The 20,404-nt window shown below is 42.2% G+C and overlaps 1 protein-coding gene across 2 annotated transcripts in view; it reads left to right on the forward strand.

The window, feature by feature from the left end:
* LOC113586853 (neuronal migration protein doublecortin) overlaps positions 1-19,395 on the forward strand; it is a 50,474-nt gene extending 31,079 nt beyond the window's left edge. For both annotated transcript variants that reach the window (XM_081719715.1, XM_081719716.1), the window contains exons 4-7: positions 5,679-5,781; positions 7,835-7,924; positions 13,218-13,315; positions 13,483-19,395. In XM_081719715.1, the coding sequence (XP_081575841.1) occupies positions 5,679-5,781; positions 7,835-7,924; positions 13,218-13,315; positions 13,483-13,542 (351 nt within the window). In that variant the 3' untranslated portion in view covers positions 13,543-19,395. The remainder of the gene's footprint in view (positions 1-5,678; positions 5,782-7,834; positions 7,925-13,217; positions 13,316-13,482) is intronic.
* Positions 19,396-20,404: the final 1,009 nt, after the last annotated feature.

The following is a 20,404-nucleotide window of genomic DNA, read 5'->3' on the forward strand; positions in this document are numbered from 1 at the left end:
ATGTATTAAAATGTGCAATAAGTATTACCTAATGTCCTGAAGAGGTACAAAACAAATATTATATATAAGTCTCTGTGTGTGTGTGTGGGTCCAGCAGCAGTAGGGGTGGAGGTAGGTCCAGCTCCCCATCCTACACTCCACCACTGCTGCTGGGGTCTTAGCTCACTGGATCTCAGGACCCCCCTGCTGGTCATAACACACACAGCTGGGACTCATAAGACACGCCCGAGTTTTCTAAATTACCATTACACACACATACACACGCTCACAAGCAAGAAAGAAAAGAACCAGAAGGATTTATGTGTGTGATTACATTTTAAGAATAACACACTTTAAAATTTGTTTGTACACACACAAACACACATGCACACACCACTTCTATAGGAAAAAAAAAAATTATGCATCAATCAAGATTAAACATTCAGTTTGGGTCCTGAATTATTTAATTTTTGCAATATAATCCATAGCAAATCAAACCAGTAGTAATCTTTAGTAAATGTATTATGTGGGTGATTTGTGCCACTGGTCAGTTTTCATTGACTATCAAGCATTGGTGTCTGCTAACTCAGTGTTCCATGGGGTTTTCTATGCCTTCTGGGTACACATATGCATACTGAAACTCATGAAATCAATAATTAATGACACTAAATGTCACAGTGGTTTTAGAGTGTAGAGCTGTTTCATACAGGATTAAGGAGCTATTTGAAATGGCAGACACAAACTGAATTCAGTACCTCTGAATTCAGTGGCAGACACGAACTGAATTCAGTGCAAGCTAAAGAAAATGATATCAGATTTGAGTAATAGATCACAGTGGCCACAATTGTTTTTTGTTTTTTTTTCAAAAGCAACAGGATTAAGGTAAAGGATTTTGATGTAATATGTACAAAAAAAATGAAGGAACCCTTTTTGAGATTTGTGATCTGTAAAGCTGATTGTGTGTATGCAGGTTAACCACAGCCTGATGCAAAAGTGTGCCACACTGAATGGCGCACAAGGCGGAAGATGTGACCAGTTTCCATGGCAACAGGCACAGAGAGACTCTCTCCCATCACGCCTGGGTCAGATGCTGTTTGGTGCTAGCCAGCCAGCCAGCAGAAGGCCACACTACTGCCATCCCTGCTATAAATACCCCTGTCTCTCTGTCTCTGTCTCTGTGTCTGTCTCCCTGTCTCCGTCTCCCTGTCTCTGTCTGTCTCTGTCTCTCTGTCTCTGTCTCCCTGTCTCTGTCTCTCTGTCTCTGTCACCCTGTCTCTGTCTCTCTGTCTGTCTCCCTGTCTCTGTCTCTCTGTCTGTCTCTGTCTCTGTCTCTCTGTCTCTGTCTCCCTGTCTCTGTCTCTCTGTCTGTCTGTCTCTCTGTCTCTGTCTCCCTGTCTCTGTCTCTCTGTCTGTCTCCCTGTCTCTGTCTCTCTGTCTGTCTCTCTGTGTCTGTCTCCCTGTCTCTGTCTCTGTCTCCCTGTCTCTGTCTGTCTCTCTGTCTCTGTCTCTGTGTCTGTCTCTGTCTTTGTCTCCCTGTCTCTGTGTCTGACTCTGTCTCTTTGTCTCTGTGTCTGTCTCTGTGTCTGTCTCTCTGTCTCCCTGTCTCTGTCTCCCTGTCTCTGTCTGTCTCCCTGTCTCTGTCTCCCTGTCTCTGTCTGTCTCTCTGTCTCTGTCTCCCTGTCTCTGTCTGTCTCTCTGTCTCTGTGTCTGTCTCTGTCTCTGTCTCTGTGTCTGTCTCTGTGTCTGTCTCTCTGTCTCTCTGTGTCTGTCTCTGTGTCTGTCTCTGTCTCTGTGTCTGTCTCTGTCTGTCTCTCTGTCTCTGTGTCTGTCTCTGTCTCTGTGTCTGTCTCTGTCTCTGTCTCTGTGTCTGTCTCTGTGTCTGTCTCTCTGTCTCTCTGTCTCTCTCTGTGTCTGTCTCTCTGTCTCTCTCTGTGTCTGTCTCTGTCTCTGTCTCTCTCTGTCTCTGTGTCTGTCTCTCTGTCTCTCTGTCTCTCTCTGTGTCTGTCTCCCTGTCTCTGTTTTTCTGTCTCCGTCTCTTTCCTCCTTTCTCCTTCTACGTTCTGTCCTGTCTCTCTACTCCCTCTCTTTTGTACTTTTTTCCTCCTCTCTCTCTGTGCATGTCTCACTTTCTCTCTTTCATCCTTCCTTTTCTGCCCTCTCTATCTTCTACTCATCCTTTTCCTCTCTCTCTCTCTCTCTCGCTCTACCTCTCTCTCTCTCTGTATCCCTGTCTCTCTTGCCATGTCTCCATATTCTCTTTCTCTTTAAGGTGTAGAATAAGGTCAGGTAAAAGGAGGAGAAAAATCTGTACAAAACAAATGTAATCTTCCTCACTTTAGAATAAGGCTTTTTAGTGCTTCTCTGGAGTGCTCAGAGAGAGCGAGAGTGAGTGAGAGAGAGGCTGTGATGGGAAGCATACTTCTGAGTATGACTCTCTAAATACACGTGCACTTTTGAATTATGGGAAAATCTTCCAAATGGCCTTTCGCCCATGAGAATGTGAATGTTGCTAATAAACTGGCGTGAGCAGGGAAGATAAACTGTGCAAGCACAGAACAATACTCATATAACCACTGTATGGCCATACTATTACAGCAAATACTGATAACAATTATATTAGCAAAAGAGAACCAAAGTATTAATACAGATAATATCTAGACCGTGGATCGTCTGTTAAAACTTGTCCAGTTTAGTCTGAGAAAGAGAGAGAGAGAGAGAGAGAGAGAGAGAGAGAGAGATGGATTGTTTAGTCTAGATAGGGATAGAGAATATAATTTATATGATAGAGTAGCCAGTGGTTAGACCAGATCAGTCAATAAAGGAGCATGTTGCCATGGTGACCTTATTCTGTCTTTCTATATTGTAGGAGAGCCCAGATCTTATCTTGGTCTGATATAAACCTGATATAAGCAAAATACTCACACACACACACACACACACACACACACACACACACACACACACACACACACACACACACTCATATCATCTTTGTGTGTTATGTTTAACAAGTTGTGTGTTAATGTGGTGTGGTAAAATGCTGTGCCTACAGCTGTGTAACCTAACCTTAACCTTAGTAACCAAAACAAAATCTATGTACATGCTCACACACAGGATTTATACACACATAAAAATATGTATACTCATTCTCTCTCATGCACACACACACACACACACACATACACACACACACACAGAGACACACACGCACACACACACCTCTAATTATATATGCAGTCAATATGCTGTAGTTTTTCTCATTGCAGTGTAATCCACACATCTCAAATCACTTTTAGTTGGCAATTTATGCTTGTATTGTAAGCTGCCAGTCACTTTTGATTGAGAGGAGCTTAACCCAATGACAGTAGAGCTTCATCTCTAGTGACTGGTCCATGGGGAGTTTTGATTGGAGGATTAAGAGGAGCTTAACCCAATGGCAGTACAGCTTCATCTCTAGTGACTGCTCTGTGGGGAGATGCTAGTCTTTTTTATTAGACATATTAGCACTTGCCACAGGCACTTCTTGATACGTTTGACTGACATTTTTGTTCAGGTTCTGAGTGTTGTTTGTGGTCTGATGGAAGAGTCTGATTTGGTTCAGGTTTTGAGTGTGTTGGTTGGTCCAATGGGAGAGTGATGTTTTTGTTCTGTTTTGAGCGCGCTGGTTGTGGTCTGTGGTGTGGAGATCCCAGCTGCATGCCTGCCCACCCCTGTCTGTCTGTAGGGATCATATGCTTAATTGGCTCTTTTTTGCACATCTACACAGTTTTCTTTTTGGCATGCAAGTGACCTTGGTTCTTGACCTTTGACCAATGAAGCATACGCACAGCAAGAGTGATCATACAGAGCAAATACTGTTGTTATTCAGAGGGAGTTGGGTTCTTTTCTTCATGTATGTATGTGTGTGTGTGTGTGTGTGTGTGTGTGTGTGTGTGTGTGTGTGTGTGTGTGTGTGTGTGTGTGTGTGTGCGTGCGCGCGCGGTGTGCCTGTGTCATGAGACACCCCTTAATAGCCTTCTTTTATTGGCAGTTCTGACACACACACTTTATTCTCAAAGCAACCCAATTTCCATCTCATCACCGTGGTGACATGGGTGGGTGCGTGGAGGGTGTGGGACAGCAGGTGTAGGGGGCAGGTCCGACACATGACTGACAGGTCGACTGACAACTTTAGAATGTTCGCTTGGATAACAGTCAGTGGTCCTTTGTTAAATGTCAGATTCTCACTTAAGTATACAAAATCTCAGTCTGTGTGCTTTTCTCTAAGATAGAAACATGCACACACTCACACACACACACACACACACAGACACACACATTCAGCAACTGTCAAACGCTTGAATGTTTGCGCTGCGTGTGCCGCGTCCCAACACATTTGACCATGCTCTGAAACCCGCACGGCATCAGTAAACGAGGTACACAGCTCTCAATGATCGTGATCAGAAATGAAATCTCCACGCGGGGGACCGAGAGACTCAGGCTGCAGTACTGAGCCTGACATCCGAGCAGCGTGGCTTCATCAGGCCTCGTACAGGTGCTGACGGCACAGCAGGCCCCGTGTGGGAGGTGACCCAGTGAAGCACCATGTGTGTGTGGCTACTGAGGTGGCAGGAGCCTTTGATCGTGGTGGGAATTTCTTAAAGATGAGCAAAAGCCAAGTTATAAATCACTGTGCCAACCCCCATGTTGATGGACAGGGTTTCTAGCACTAACTGAGAACATCATCTTTCACACACCAACATAAAAACCCTCACATAGACTCACATACACACACGCACGTACTCACACACACACACACACTGACCCTAGGGACAGAGGAAAAGTGGGCACAGCTGGCTGTCGCCGTGATGACTGGTCTAACCTCCGATTTTAGCAGTGCTCCCCAGACAACTAATGAAAACACACAATCACACACACCCACATACACAGACATACGCACAAACACACACACTCTGTGGACATCAGTACATACACTGCTGACCAGCTGCTCAAAGTGGCCTGGATTAGCTCTGACATGTGCTGTAGTGTGTGTGTGTGTGTGTGTGTGTGTGTGTGTGTGTGTGTGTGTGTGTGTGTGTGTTTTATACAGACAATAAGCATGCTAAGGGTGTGGCGTGGCAGGGCCCTTCTTTGGCTTGGTGTGTATATGACTAGTATAAAGACCTTATGAAGAAGTGCTTTGCATGCACAGCTGATACAGGACTTCTGCTTTACGTGTGTATGTCTTTTGTGTCGCCTCTGTGTCCAATCTAGACACGAACAACTGTCTTATCAGCAGAATTGTGCCTGTGTGTATGTGTGCACCTATAGTCATCAGTTGTCTGGGTGTATGTGTGAGACGTTATGTGAGGTGTTAGCAATCGCTAATGGCTCTTACTGGCTGACTGGCTCTGTTCCCCCTGTAGCTGCTCTTTATAAGGCCGTGGAAGTGGCACCTTTTTTGTTAGACGCAGCTTTTACAACCGTGCTTTGGCACATTTTCTACGTACGATATAGACTTAGAATACACGTCATAGATTTTTGCCGTCATTCATTAACAATAGCAGCAGTGATTGGTTTACTTGCCTATCAGCTGTGTGAATGTGTAGACTGTCAGCTGCTTACATTATTCAACACATTTCGGTTCTGCTCCTAGTTCTTCTCTTAGTGTCTTCTGTGCACACAGTGCTCATGGTCACTTCCTGTCCGGCTGCCCTCAGGTGACCTGTCTCCAGGACTTCTTTGGCGATGACGACGTCTTCATCGCGTGTGGGCCAGAGAAGTTCCGCTATGCGCAGGATGATTTCTCCTTGGACGAGAATGGTGAGGCGCTGACCCCTGACCCGAATAAGCAGGGATTTACACCTTTAAATTCTCACTGAGACTTATTTGCTTTAATTCAGTTCAGATTCATTTTAAACAGCACTTTTAAGTAATATAATCTAGATGAGGTCTGCAAACATTAGTTAGTTCAGATTTCCTTTTCTATAACAGACATAATTCTCTGTTTTTGCACAGTCATTGTAAGAATAGTGATTCCGCTTTAACCGTTCAGCCTGTCTCAGTGTTACATATTCCAAACTGCTGTCGCGCTCTTCAGGCAGACACAGCGCCCTCTACAGGGGGGACGTAATTGCTCTGTTGTAATTAGACTGTGCTTCTAAGGGCTTCCTGCCCTTGACTAGCGTCCTCTGCACACAAACATTATACTGAACATCCAAGACAGTTTTTAATTTATTCTACCAGGTTAATTTCGAAATTACATTTCAATGAACGCAGCTTTAAATAAATGTTTTTCCCTTATGCAGCTTCCCAGCTGCACCCATTGCACCCACACACAGACCAATACACAGGACACAAAAGTGTAAAAGGTTTGTGTGTGCGTGTGTGTGTGTGTGTGTGTGTGTGTGTGTGTGTGTGCGTATGCGTTCCTAGGTTGCTTTGTGTAGAATTAGGCTAATGACATTCAAACGAGCTTCATTTGCACTGACACAATTTAAAGTAAGGCATAAAAAATGCAAATAGAATCAAAGTCAACATGGGTATGTTTTCGGAATAGTTTGGCAGAAATAACAGTAGATATGTCTGTAGGTGAATGCCTGCGTGCGTGTGTGTGTGTGTGTGTGTGTGTGTGTGTGAGTAAGGGAGGTTCAGGTATGGGATGTGTGCATGTTTTGTGTGAGAATGTGCTCTTTCAAGTATTTTATATCAGATAAAGCCTTAGAGACCCCATAAATAATTTTGCTGACAGGTTTAGACCTTTGTTTTGTATGTATGTGTGTAAGCGTAGATGCGTGCATGTGTGTGCATAAGTGTGTGTGTGTGTGTGTGTGTGTGTGTGTGTGTGTGTGTGTGTGAGAGAGAGAGAGAGAGAGAGAGAGAGAGAGAGAGAGAGAGAGAGAGAGAGCGAGCGAGCGAGCATACAATGGGGTGCTAGTGCTAATGCTAACAGTAATACTAATGTTAAGGCTAAAGCTAATGCTAGCCAAGCCCAGTGATGACCCTGAGCCAACGCAAAGAACAGTGAGTGAGTTTAGCCAGAGTGGTAAACACCAGGGCTGAACTATGTAGGGGTCTGTCACAACAACCACATAAAAGCTATCTGCAGTTTTTACTTCACCTTGCTAATCTGTTTATACCAGACAGGAATCCAGCAAATACAGTATCTACTGTATCTAAAAGTACTATTCGGATGTCTGCTCGGAGTATCTCAATCGTTTGTTTACTCATTTAATTAATTTAATTAACACAGTATTTAACAATATTTACAAATTACAGTAAATACAAATAACTTGTATTCCAATATTGTACATGCATATGCAGTCTGTTTTTCCCTGTTGTTGACTTACATATACAGAGACACATTACATAATGTTTCTGGCTGTTTCATTGACTAATCCCAATTTATTTCCCCCACAATGAGATAATGGTGGTTGCCACTCAGTGAGTGTGGACTGTGCCATTTCCTCTCCCAGGGGAGTATAGAGCAGCTGCAGTCAGACAGAGCAGTGCAGGTGGCAGCTAATGGCTCCAGACGGCAAACTGAACTACTGTATGTGTGTGTGTCCTTGTGTGTGCCTGTCCTACAGTACCTCTCACTGTGCCCTTCTGAGTTTTATAGTAGTAACGCTAGTATGTCTTTTCCAGTTGTCTGGAGTGTCACTGCTTTAGCTAAGTCTTTTTTTATGTTTAAGAATCTTTGTAGTGTTTTGATGAGAGAAAAATGACACATTTCTTCAGAATTCTTCAGTTCTTAAAAAGCAGGTCTGATGCTTTTGATCTCTCTGTGTCTGCTTCTCCTTGTCTCTTCTACCCGCCTCTCTTCTCTTCTCTTCTCTCTCTCTCTCTCTCTTTCCCTCTCCCTCTCTCTCTTTAGAGTGCCGGGTGATGAAGCCTCCTAAGGGACAGAGAGGTTCTGCTAAGAGTCCTGGGCCCATTCGTCGTAGCAAGTCACCCGCTGAATCCAGTGAGCCAATCATTATGTGATAAATCCTAGCTCTGTGCCCACATCATTTGCCACCAACTTCACCCATAATTCTACAGCAATCCTGCTGTTGCTTTGGGTATCAAATGCAGAAATATAGAACTTATATGCACTCTCTGAATTTGTTCTTCTATTAATTCTACACTAATTCTCTGCTAATTCTATGCTCATCTTGCCATTTATGTCCATTTTAAACAACTGTATGCTAATTGTAAACAGCCTTTTTGCATGCACAGCACAGAGAGGTGCATATATCAGCCAGATAAAGCCATTGTACAGCCACACATTTTTTAAGTTGTGATATTTAATTTTCATTTATCACGTCATTCATAATTTATACGCTTAATGTATTTTGATTTTGATCTTATGATTGTTTTTATCGGTGTGCCTGAGTTCTTGTGGGATGTTCCACTATATTACACACAGCAAACAGTGATTTTGAATAATTAACATATAGCCCATGGTGAGTTTATGGGAATCTTAACACTGCCCTCTATAGGGGAAAAAGACGGTAATAGAGAAGAACTGGGAGAGCAGCCCATGTTTGATTAGGTTTTAATCAGCATAATCAGAGCAAGCTGTGAAGTGGCCAAACGGTCCATGTGTATGTGGGTCACAGAGACCTCACCAACACCAGCACACAAACACAGAGACCAACACACAAACACAGAGACCAACACCAGCACACAAACACAGAGACCAACACACATACACAGAGACCAACACCGCACACAATCACAGAGCCCAACACCAGCACACAAACACAGAGACCAACACACATACACAGAGACCAACACCAGCACACAAACACAGAGCCCAACACCAGCACACAAACACAGAGATCAACACACATACACAGAGACCAACACCAGCACACAAACACAGAGCCCAACACCAGCACACAAACACAGAGACCAACACACATACACAGAGCCCAACACCAGCACACCAACACAGAGACCAACACACATACACAGAGCCCAACACCAGCACACCAACATAGAGACCAACACACATACACAGAGCCCAACACCAGCACACCAACATAGAGACCAACACACATACACAGAGACCAACACCAGCACACAAACACAGAGCCCAACACCAGCACACAAACACAGAGATCAACAAACATACACAGAGACCAACACCAGCACACAAACACAGAGACCAACACACATACACAGAGCCCAACACCAGCACACAAACACAGAGACCAACACACATACACAAAGACCAACACCAGCACACAAGCACAGAGCCCAACACCAGCACACAAACACAGAGACCAACACACAAACACAGGGCCCAACACCAGCACACAAATACAGAGACCAACACCAGCACACAAACACAGAGACCAACACACATACACAGAAACCAACACCAGCACACAAACACAGAGCCCAACACCAGCACACAAACACAGAGCCCAACACCATCACACAAACACAGAGACCAACACCAGCACACAAACACAGAGACCAACACACATACACAGAGCCCAATACCAGCACACAAACACAGAGACTATTCCTTCCTTACTAGCATCAACACACAGACATCAAGGGTTGGTGTCAAGCACTATTCAAGTTTATTAAAAGTCCATCATGAATACACCGAGAAACAAACATCGACGGGAGATGGAGAACAAAAGGGGAAACTACCGAAAAAGAGTAGCTATTAAATAAAGAAACAGACCACCCCAAAAACACGAACACAAGGAGCAGGACAAACACCGCTAGGTGGAGGAATGAACGCTTTGGGACAGTTATAGGGAGAGTCTAGAGAACTTTACCTAACATTTTATCCAAAGTAACTTACAATTATGAGTGCTCAGGGACCCAACAGTGGCAGCTTGGCAGTGGCGGGACTTGAACCATCCAATTGCTAGTTAAGTACTTTAACCACTGTGCTACCACTGCACAAAACTCCTTGTCTCTGAGGTGCATGACAAGTGGACAGAGGAGGAGCATACAAGCAAAACAAGCAAAAGCACATGGCACACGAAGCTCATGGAAACAGACACGGACTAAACCAAGACAGACACAGCCGGTAAAAGGGTGTTACAGTGGTAGAGAGACAGTATGTAAGTGTGTGCGTGTGTGTGTGTGTGTGTGTGTGTGTGTGTGTGTGTGTGTGTGTGTGCGTGTGTGTGCGTGTGTGTGTCTGCATGTGTGTGTGTGCGTGTGTGCGTGTGTGTGTGTGTATGAGAGACAGAGAGAGAGAGAGAAGAGGAGAGGTTTCTAATAAGTCCCAGGAAGGGGGTGTGTCTGGGGAGCAAGAGAATCAATATCCCCATATACTACTGGTATACTACTGTTACTTTATTCTTAATACAGTCCTTAATACACATGCCAATACCCACATAATCTACATGCCATCTCAGTCAAACCCTCAGCGGTGAGCTGTAACCACTTACAATGTTAGGATCTTGAAATGTCAGCTTGTAAAAAGTAATAGACGAATGTTGTTACAGAATTTTAGCTGTTGTTTCGGAAAGTAACTGTTGTTATAGACAGGCTTGGGAAGGTTACTTTTTAAAAAGCATTACAGATTACTATAACCTATTAAAATGCACCAGTAACCTAATCTAAGGGATTCGTATATTAAAGTAATTAACTCATTAACTGTCAATGAGTTGGAATACCGGTCCCCTACAGTGCCAGTATGACTACCCGCAAGCTTCCACAAGATCCTTTGAGTTCTTTGTGCAGATTCGCTTAGCAGATTTCTCAGAGCCATCATATTCTAACTAGAGCATAAACAGGAGTTTATGATCTGAAACGTGAGCAAGATTCGGAATCAATGACTCGATGTTTGAACGTCAGTAATCAGTGATTTAGTCAACTCAACACAAAAAAAACTTCACTTGATCAAAATAACTTTTACTTAACATCTAAATCATATGTAAGAAACATCATATCCACACACAAAAAAAAAAAACAAATGCTAACAGTGAAAAGTTACCATGATCAAAATAAACAGATGTCATGTTCACACGAAACAAATCCCGTGTTGACGAACTTCAAAGCTGTAAGCACGCAAATTTCAGTGTGTGCATTAGTGGAGACAAAGAAGACGTGACAAGACCCAGAAAGAGCTCATGCACACCTGATTCCAGTCACATACTGCACAAAAATAATGTAAGTGACCTAAATCACTGGGTAACAAAACAATCTATGGCACATATTTTAACATAAACACTATGCTGATGCTGTTGTATTGCAACAATGGTTGTGGGAGCCGTTCACGCGATTACAATCATTACAATTTTTTAAAAAAGAGTAAGCGATCAAAGTTTTAATGGAATCCTGCTAGCAACCCTCATATTTATAAAATTGACCAGTAATCTGATTACTGCCTTTTATCTGTAACAGAATATGGTTTCCTTTTTTAAAAATCCTGATAGCGCGACACCATTACATGTATTCCGTTACTACACGACTGTGGTTAGAGCTCCCTGAAGGCTGTGGTTACATTGTAATTTGGAGCCATTCTAAACACCCTGGTGTCAGAGCCGTTACGCTCTTACACAACACCGTTACATCACATGGACCGATATTCATCTAGGGTGAGCATAACGGGATCAAAGAGGTTTGGAGGACATGCACCATGTGTGAAGTCAAAGGTTAGTCCTCACAGTGAAGCCAGGCGTGTTAACCGAACCCCACAGTGCTTCCTACACTTGAGAAGAGCAGCTGTGTTAAATTCTTAATCGGACAAGCTCAAATTAACACCGCTGAATACACAGCACAGACATATTTTTTTTTCCTGTATTCTATTTGGGGTTTAACGGCTACTGTTGCATCCTCCACGGCCTTTGCCTGTGCTGACATGCCCTGGGGAGGCCGGAGCATGTCACGGCCATCGGACCTCATAATGACATCATAGGGGATGGAGGCATGTCTGCTTTCTCGTCATCTTATATGGAGATGATACTCATCTTAATTTCAGTTAGAAACGCTCCTCTCTGTGCTAACTGGTCGTGTCTGTCACATGTTATGCCATTTTGCGGACTAACCCTAATTTCATTCATACCGGTGTCTTATTTCCTTTCACATTGTTTCACTTTGTTTCATTTTTTGTCTTGGTCATTGTTTTAAATACATTTTCTTGCACGCATTCCCTTCCTTTTGAAAATAAAATATGATTTTCATTATTTCACAGCCTGCTGTTTTGTTTAACATCCAATAACCCATGTCCTGCTAACACCAACCTCTTCATCTCCTGTGTACATCTCTTTTACTGGATGGAATGAAATCTAGAATGTGAATGTGTAATAGACAATGGCTTTGTGTGTGTGTGTGTGTGTGTGTGTGTGTGGGTGGGTGGGTGTGTGTGTGTGTGTGTGTGTGTGTGTGTGTGTGTGTGTGGGTGGGTGTGTGTTTGTATGTGCATTCCAAGACACACCCAATGAAGTCCTATTATATATGCTTGTTAAACGTACATTTATTTTACATTATCAGAAACCTATGCAGTCCAAATAGCCTGACACCATATCAAAGTGTTCAGCACGCCTGTTTACCCCATCAGTTAATCCCCAGGACCTCCAGGAGCTGGGTAGAGCAGAATGCTGTGTGACTCCCACAGACTGGGTCTGTCTTCGGCCGGGTGGGAGCAGAGGCCTGGAGGATCACCTCTGTCTCAGACTGTGGGCATCCACTCAAGGCTTCTGAGAGGTCCACACTGTTTGGCTTCTTTATTTTCATTGGCCAGTGCCATTCCTAGTCGTGGCATCAGATCAAAATGGGTATTTGTTTCCTCAAAAACAAACACCCCCCAAAAAGCCCCGCACATTTGAATTAGTATTCACTACCCGCAAAGCACCTTGGCCTCCATGCCTCATCAAGAGCACTTTCACATGTAAGTGTTGGGGTATCTTGGCAACCTGCACAGAGTGATAGATGGATGTGCAAATGTGCTCCAGCCCACAGTGCCTCCCTTCACACACACACAGTTAGCCAGTCAGGGCGACCGTTTACTCCTAAAGTGAAACTTCTCTCTTTCTAGACTCCCTTTTGCCATTCCAATCTCTTTATCGCTCTCTCCATCTTTTATCTCTTTCCCCGTGTTTCCTTTTTTTCTGTCTCTCCTCTTTTTCTCCCTCCTCCCATCTTTCCTTGTCTTACTCTCCCATTCTATCTCCTTCTCTCTCCATCTTTTTCTCTTTCCATCTTTTTGTCTCTGTCACTTGCTTCCTCTTTCTTACTCTTTCCTCCTGTCCCCCCTTCTCCTTCTCTCTCTCCATCTCTCTCTCTCTCTCTCTCTCTAGCTAATGGGACAGGCTCCAGTAGTCAGCTCTCTACTCCCATCTCAAAGCAGTCTCCCATCTCCACCCCTACCAGTCCCGGAAGCACTCGCAAGCAGAAGGTACATTTCTCCTCAGCTGTGTTATTTGCCCTTTTCTCTTGACTCTCGCATGTTTCTCTTCAGCTTTGCTCTTCTTGCTTCTTTCTGTATTTATTAAGCTCTTGTTAATAGCTGAGTTTCCACTCTAACTTCTCATCTATTTCTCAAACTCTGACTTTAACCTTTAGGATCTTTACCTGCCCCTCTCACTGGATGACGACAATGATTCTCTGGGAGAATCCATGTAAACTCCTCCCACCTCTGTCGACGCCCATCAATCAACCTGATCTGCCAGTCAAAGAGGTATCTCTGGTGTTCTGCATCTCTGAAACATCAACATTGCCCCCTAGTGGTGTGGAGGAGTGCACTTGTCACCCCAGCTGCCCCCTGGTTCATGGCTTTAGCTGTTCAGGATGCAGCAGCAGTGGTTCCCACACTCTTTGCTGCTTGAGAATTCGTTGCATCCATTTCTGGCACCTTTTTCCGGGTTTATCCCCCTCTTTTGTATCAGTGTTTAAACTGTTCTGTATGTGCAGGGCACATGCAGTGATTGTAACAAGTCATGTACAAGGAAACAACAACATGCCGATTTTTACAAGCAGTCTGTTAGTTACATTTTTTTTTTCCCTGCATTTTGGAGTGATTTTTAAAGTTATAACAGAAACTGATATAAAATGTAAAGTGTGTATGTTAGTACGTTTCATATCAGTGCAACTCCTTTTGCTAACTGTTTAGTTGTTGTCACTTTAAAACTAAAATTGCCAACTTTTTCATACTGATTTTTCAATGCTTGGTTCTGCGAATTGCAAGCAGCAAACAGACATTTTTAGTAAGGTGTATTAGTCTGACTTGTACAAAAACAAAAACAAAAACCTTGTTTCAGCATTGATCGCTTTTATTAATCCGTTTTATGTAACCCTTTCCTCCCTGTCTGTGCCATGGTTTGATGTGGTTTAAAATGATTGGGAATCGTTGTTTGGAAGGCCTTCTTCACGCTTCTATAAATAGGATGTGCATTCATGTTCACTCATCTCATCACAGGGCTTTCTGGGTCTGTTTCTACCCTGCCACACACACTGCACGTGTGTTCCTCTGACGTGTTTGTGAAGTTTGAGCTGTAACCTTTTCCTTAAAGAGTGGAAAGGGGACTTTTGTTTTGACATTTTAGGTGTATAACTTAAAAAAACAAAAAACAAATAAGTTTTGAAAAAGGGAAAAAAAAACTTTTCAGCCAAAGCCATATGTTTAGGTTCCTATACATGAACTGAGCACAGTCATTATACAGTTTTTTTTAAAGGTTAAAAAAATGCAACTGAATGCAATCTGTACTGATACATAAATTTTTTTTCTTTGCAAGGTAACATGTAACGCCCAGTATAGCAGTTATGCTACAGCTGTAACATATGTGAAAAAAAGCCAAAGTTACGTCAGACTGAAGGAAGTAGCTTGTCATTCTGTTTATTATTACATTCTTCTGGTGGTGGTGTATGTGTGACATGGTTAAACTCTATAGTTAGAAACTCCTCTAAAGAGAATCTAAACAATGAGCAATGAGCAAAACTCGATTTTCTATAATTGAAAATGATGGGGATAAAAGAGCTTTCATTTTAATGCATGGCGGTGTGTTGGAAAATAATCCCAAATTTTGTCTAATGTTCGGGGTCCTATGTCAGTACTTCATTCAAGTTCAACATAGCTGTTTAAATAGTGGATAATGTCATAATGGCTATTCATGAATTTAATTTAGGGATCTGCCTACAGAGAATGACTTTACAAATGTGAGGTTTGCTTAATGTTAACAGACTATGATTTGGTCTGTTATTCTGATTTTATGATTGGTAGACACACACACACACACACACACACACACACACACACACACACACACACACACACAAAGTCAAACACTCCTATATGTGATTTCATAACAATTTCTGTTTTGACAACATACACAATAAACTAAAAGATCTCACAGATTTTCACTCAAACAGTGGGATTAATATTAGTGTTGTCTTCTGAAACATACACCACCATTAAGAGTGGATGGTGTTGGTGTAGCTCACCATTAAAAGTGGAAGGTGTTGGTGTGGCTCACCATTAAGAGTGGAAGGTGTTGGTGTGGCTCACCATTAAGAGTGGAAGGTGTTGGCGTAGCTCACCATTAAGAGTGGAAGGTGTTGGCGTAGCTCACCATTAAGAGTGGAAGGTTTTGGTGTGGCTCACCATTAAGAGTGGAAGGTGTTGGCGTAGCTCACCATTAAGAGTGGAAGGTGTTGACGTAGCTCACCATTAGGAGTGGAAGGTGTTGGCGTAGCTCACCATTAAGAGTGGAAGGTGTTGGTGTGGCTTACCATTAAGAGTGGAAGGTGTTGACGTAGCTCACCATTAAGAGTGGAAGGTGTTGGCGTAGATCACCTTCTGTGGTGCCTTTTTTACCATCTTGTTTTTTTTGTTTTTTTTTTTGATAAAAAGAGGAAAAAAATGAAATTAATGTAAATTGAGACTGAAATTCCCAAGTCTGTTCTCTTACACCATAATTGTTATGCTGTTTGAAAATCCTTTTTCTTCACTCTCTCTTCTCATTTAATTTGAAGTGAATAATTATTTTAAATAATACATTTTACATCTGATACTGCTAGTTTGAAACTGTTTGCTGGTTTTTGTAGTATTTTAGGGTAACTTGTCACATGGTGCAAATTTTCTCTGTGTTTTGAACACAGTATCTGGTGCACTGATTCCTATGGTTTGGAGATAAAATTTGAACTTCCTCTCTGATGATGATGTATTTCCTGCTGTGTCATCGTGAGTTGTTTCAGTGGTGTCATTCTGTGTATTAACTTCTCTCCTTTTACAATTAAAATGAGATGTAATTCCACTTCTTGTTTTGACTGTAATCAAGTAATATTCTTTTTTGTTTGGTTGTTTTTTTTGCATGTCACTTACTCACAGTCCCATTCTCACACAATAATTCTAATTACACTACAATTCCACCATCTTATGATATTTTCCACATTTATTCTTCTGTTATTATTGAACATGGCTTGGTATCCACATTCATATCATTAACATGTAATCAAACATTGACAAGCATTGCTATCCAAGTCACAAAAGTTAATGAAATAAGGGCTCATCTCAATTCATCAGTAATGGTAGCTGTTCTAGATAAATGACTGGGTTTTTCCTTTGCCTGTTCCTTCACTAATGAGTCATTTCTATGTCACTGAGTCTTAATGAAGGTTGGGCTGCTGGAGCTCATGCTGAGTTTAGGATGGGGGCCCGTTCCCTCTGACAGGACCAGGTGTCTGGGCTTCCTGCTGAAAGCATCTCCAGAAGCTGAAGAGACAGTGAAATTTTTTTTTTTTTTCAAAGAAAACATTTAAAAGTTGAAGCGTTAATGAAGGCTTTGTTTGGGTTGCCATGGCACCCAGATAAAGACCTTTTTAGTGCTGTCATACCTGAGTTCTGCCATACTTACCAGAATGCAATGCATGGTGAGGAAATGCGTGCGTGCGTGTGTGTGGGATGGTTAGGGATGGAGACCCTTGTTACAGAAGAATTAATATGGCACAAAACCACTATATACCATCAAAGAAAGAGAGAGAAAGAGAAAGAGAGAGCTTAAGGGAGACAAAAGAGAGGCAATAAGCAGCCAAACACCCTCGATTGCTATTCTGCTATTCCATGAGCCCATCACCATTTAAGGCCTCCCCCCTCCGCCCCCATCTTGGCAGTTGCCACAGAAACGTGAACATCTAGCTCAGTGGCAAACATTGGCCCCCAGGATCAACTTAGCAACCTTGAAGTTAATTGGTATCAGAGACAAGTCCCTCCTAAAATTACCTGCCCTCCCTGAAATGAATCCTACCTGATATCACCTAAACACACAAAACTTGAATTCTGCTGCTCTCCACAGCTCACAGGATGAAGAGTGACATTAAACAGACATGCAATGAGACAATCGTAATGATAGAAAGCATTTATAAGACACAAACAATGCAAAATGGGCCCTGTTATGTTGCAGTTATTTAATGGTCACATCAGGACAACAGTCCCACATCGGCCATGTGCAAGGAGATGTCCACTGTCTACTCCCATGGACCTGAAATCTGATGCACCAAACTGCTCAGTGTAAGATCACTGCTTTAGGACCAGCTTGAGCCTGTTGTATACTAACGAAGGAGTACAATGGAAGTAATGAGCTTACCCAGCAGTTACTAATCAGGGCTTATACTGAGGAACTCTGGTTTAAGAAATCCTGGTCTTTGGTGGTTGGTGCTTTTCTTCTACCAGCTCTTTTCTATCTGCAGCTTAGCCTTGATATGGTGTTCTCAGGCAGTTCGTAAATGACCTGATATTTTTCCATCAGCTCTGATACCAGTGCTTGCACAGGCAGAACGTCTGGCTCTGTCTCATGTGACGGTGATGTTTGCCACTCATATAGGTCTGCCTGAGCTTTCATACCTCAAAAATTCACAGCAACAACAGAGGCATTTGAGAAGTGTGCCTTTCTGCATCATTCTAACAGATCTAAATGAACAAAATCTCTCTAGTTGGTTTTATCGTATCACAATTGCTTCATCATCTCAAAATCTGTTAGATAGTTCTGCTCTATCGAATAACCATTCCAGCATGTCATTGCAGGGCTCCTGAAAATGACCTCGCCGCGCGAATGTCCTTAGTGCATCTAGGTCCAAAGTCAAAGCCATCTGTACATACAGACAGAGAAGAGTTCTCTATAACATCACCTTGCACCAGTCAAAAGAACACACATTGCCTTTATGATGTCATAATGGAGTCATCATTTCTGTAACAGAAGAGTAGGGCTGAGGTCAAAGTCTCTCAAAGACCAAATTTTTTGCCCACCTCTGTAGTTCTGACCTCTCCTGGTTCCACAACTGAGCCTAGCCAGCCTTTACATGTGTATGCTTATGTATGTCATTTTATTACTATTATTTTGCTTTGAAGAAGGATATAATATAAAGGCTCTCCTAAGAACAGCAGTTCATACATCACAATGAGAAATGAGCACCCTTATGGTCATCAACAGAATAGTCTATTTTGGTTATCAACAGTCTATTTTGGTCATTAACAGAAACAATTTTTTGAATGCCGTTTTTCCACCTCTGTGTCATTTCCACCTCATATCCATTTATATATTTCTGTTGCATGCGTTTGCATAGCTCACGCTTCAGACCATAGCAGCAAACCCTGGCGTGAGCTAATATGGATATTATTTCAGTTGTTTAAATATATCTGTCTCAGCTATTGGCTGCTGTTTCCACAATCCGAAACATAATCCTCCAAACTGCACAAAGTTAAATACATAACAACATGTACATAACCTGCACAATATCTAACACAAAACATATCCATTATCTGAAACTCTGTAACTCTTCCCAAGGCTCAGTGCTTTCATTGATTTCTCCCAAATTTACCCAGCTGGTAAGCACACTCTACAGTTCGCTTCTACAAATTATGAAGTGTAAACTGGAGGTTTTTGAAAGAAGCACAAATTAATTGTGAGCACATTTGAGTGATAAACAGGAAATAGTAATTATGCTTTTGATGGGGTTTATGCAGGATTATTCTGTTAGATATTGTGCAAGCTTGTGACATATAGGCACACATTTACTTTGGTAGATATTGTGTAGGCGTGGAATGTATGTTGTGGGGTTTTGGGAACAACCGTTTTTTTTGTGTGCATATCAACTATGAATTTGAATCTTAAAGCGACTGGAAAATAATTGTAAGTACATAAAGAAGCTACAGTCTGTCTGTGTAGCTTCCATTTAACCAATGGTGTTCCCAGAATTCCCCATTCCTGCTGTTCAACAGGGTCTACTTCTACAGTTAAAACTCAGCCATGTGAAAAGGCACGAGACTTGTACATAGATATTTTTACTCTTTCTGACTTTCTAAAGCAGACCTTCCTGGGTCTGACACATAGAATGGCAGTAGGTTAACATACTATAGTCTAGGACATTGGGGTCTGGTTGTTTATAGGCTCTGATCTGTGTGCTTGCGAAAATATATCCTTTGGTTCAGCACGGAAGTCAGTATAAAAAAATAAAGAATGTTTTTTTTTTTGTTTTTTTTTTAAACATCTCTTTGTAATAAAATAAACTTTTCTGAACACTTTAGCCTGCATGCTCTGCTGTTGTCATGGTAACATGGTCACGCGATTCTGGTGGCAAATCTTTTCCTGTTTATTTTTTCTTGTGCCTGCCTTGGGGCCAGCTTGGACCTGCGTCCCAGTGACAGTGACTGTGTTAGTCCCTTCATTTCCAGCTTGTTCCTCTGTGTCCTCTGTGCTGTCCTGTAAAGAAACAATAAATTTGAGTACAAAAATCAGTCTCATTAATGTCTTTTATTCCCTGTAAAACATAGAGTGGCTACCCTCACTAATAAATATAGTCACAACCAAACACAGGGTTTCAGAGCAGCTGATCCTCTTTTTAGTGATGTCACAACCAGAAACCAATAGATTCACATATATACTTATGACAGTATGATGAAATACCTTTACATCACAGCTTTACATCACAATATGCAATTATGATGTGCTCCAGCCAGCTATTTTATAATCAACACACACCTACATTCATGGGGCATTGCATTAGATACATCTTAGTAGTGCATTTTATAAAGTACAATTACAGACTTTAGCCCACATGTTGGCAAGCATAATTTAGGCATCCTCTAAGTCCAAGGGACAATTATTTAGGTGGCAGAAAATTCTCAGCAAAGCATTAGCACTGGTATGGTGTAGTGGAATGGTTGTGGGTGTTGAGGTGGTCCAAACGGTGTTGCTGAGGCTACGTATCCAGCACAAGTTGGAGGATGTAAACAAGGCAGTGGGCAGCTGCGGTGTGGAGGGTGCTGCAGCACCTCCTAGTGGCAGGGAGAGGATGTGCAGGGATAGAAACTACAGGCTTTACCTGTACAAGGTGTTTCTAATAAAGAGTTTGATGAGTGTCTTAATTAGCACACAAAAGCATGAATTAATTATTTTAATGTAATTACCTATAGATACCAAATACTGAATGTCACAAAGGTTGATAAAGGCTGTACTTTTGAGTTGCTGATAATAGATGTGACTCCAGTGACACC

This window comes from Electrophorus electricus, chromosome 8 (assembly GCF_041902795.1).
Source record: "Electrophorus electricus isolate QZ-2024a chromosome 8, ASM4190279v1, whole genome shotgun sequence".
In the NCBI taxonomy this organism is placed as follows: Eukaryota; Metazoa; Chordata; class Actinopteri; order Gymnotiformes; family Gymnotidae; genus Electrophorus; species Electrophorus electricus.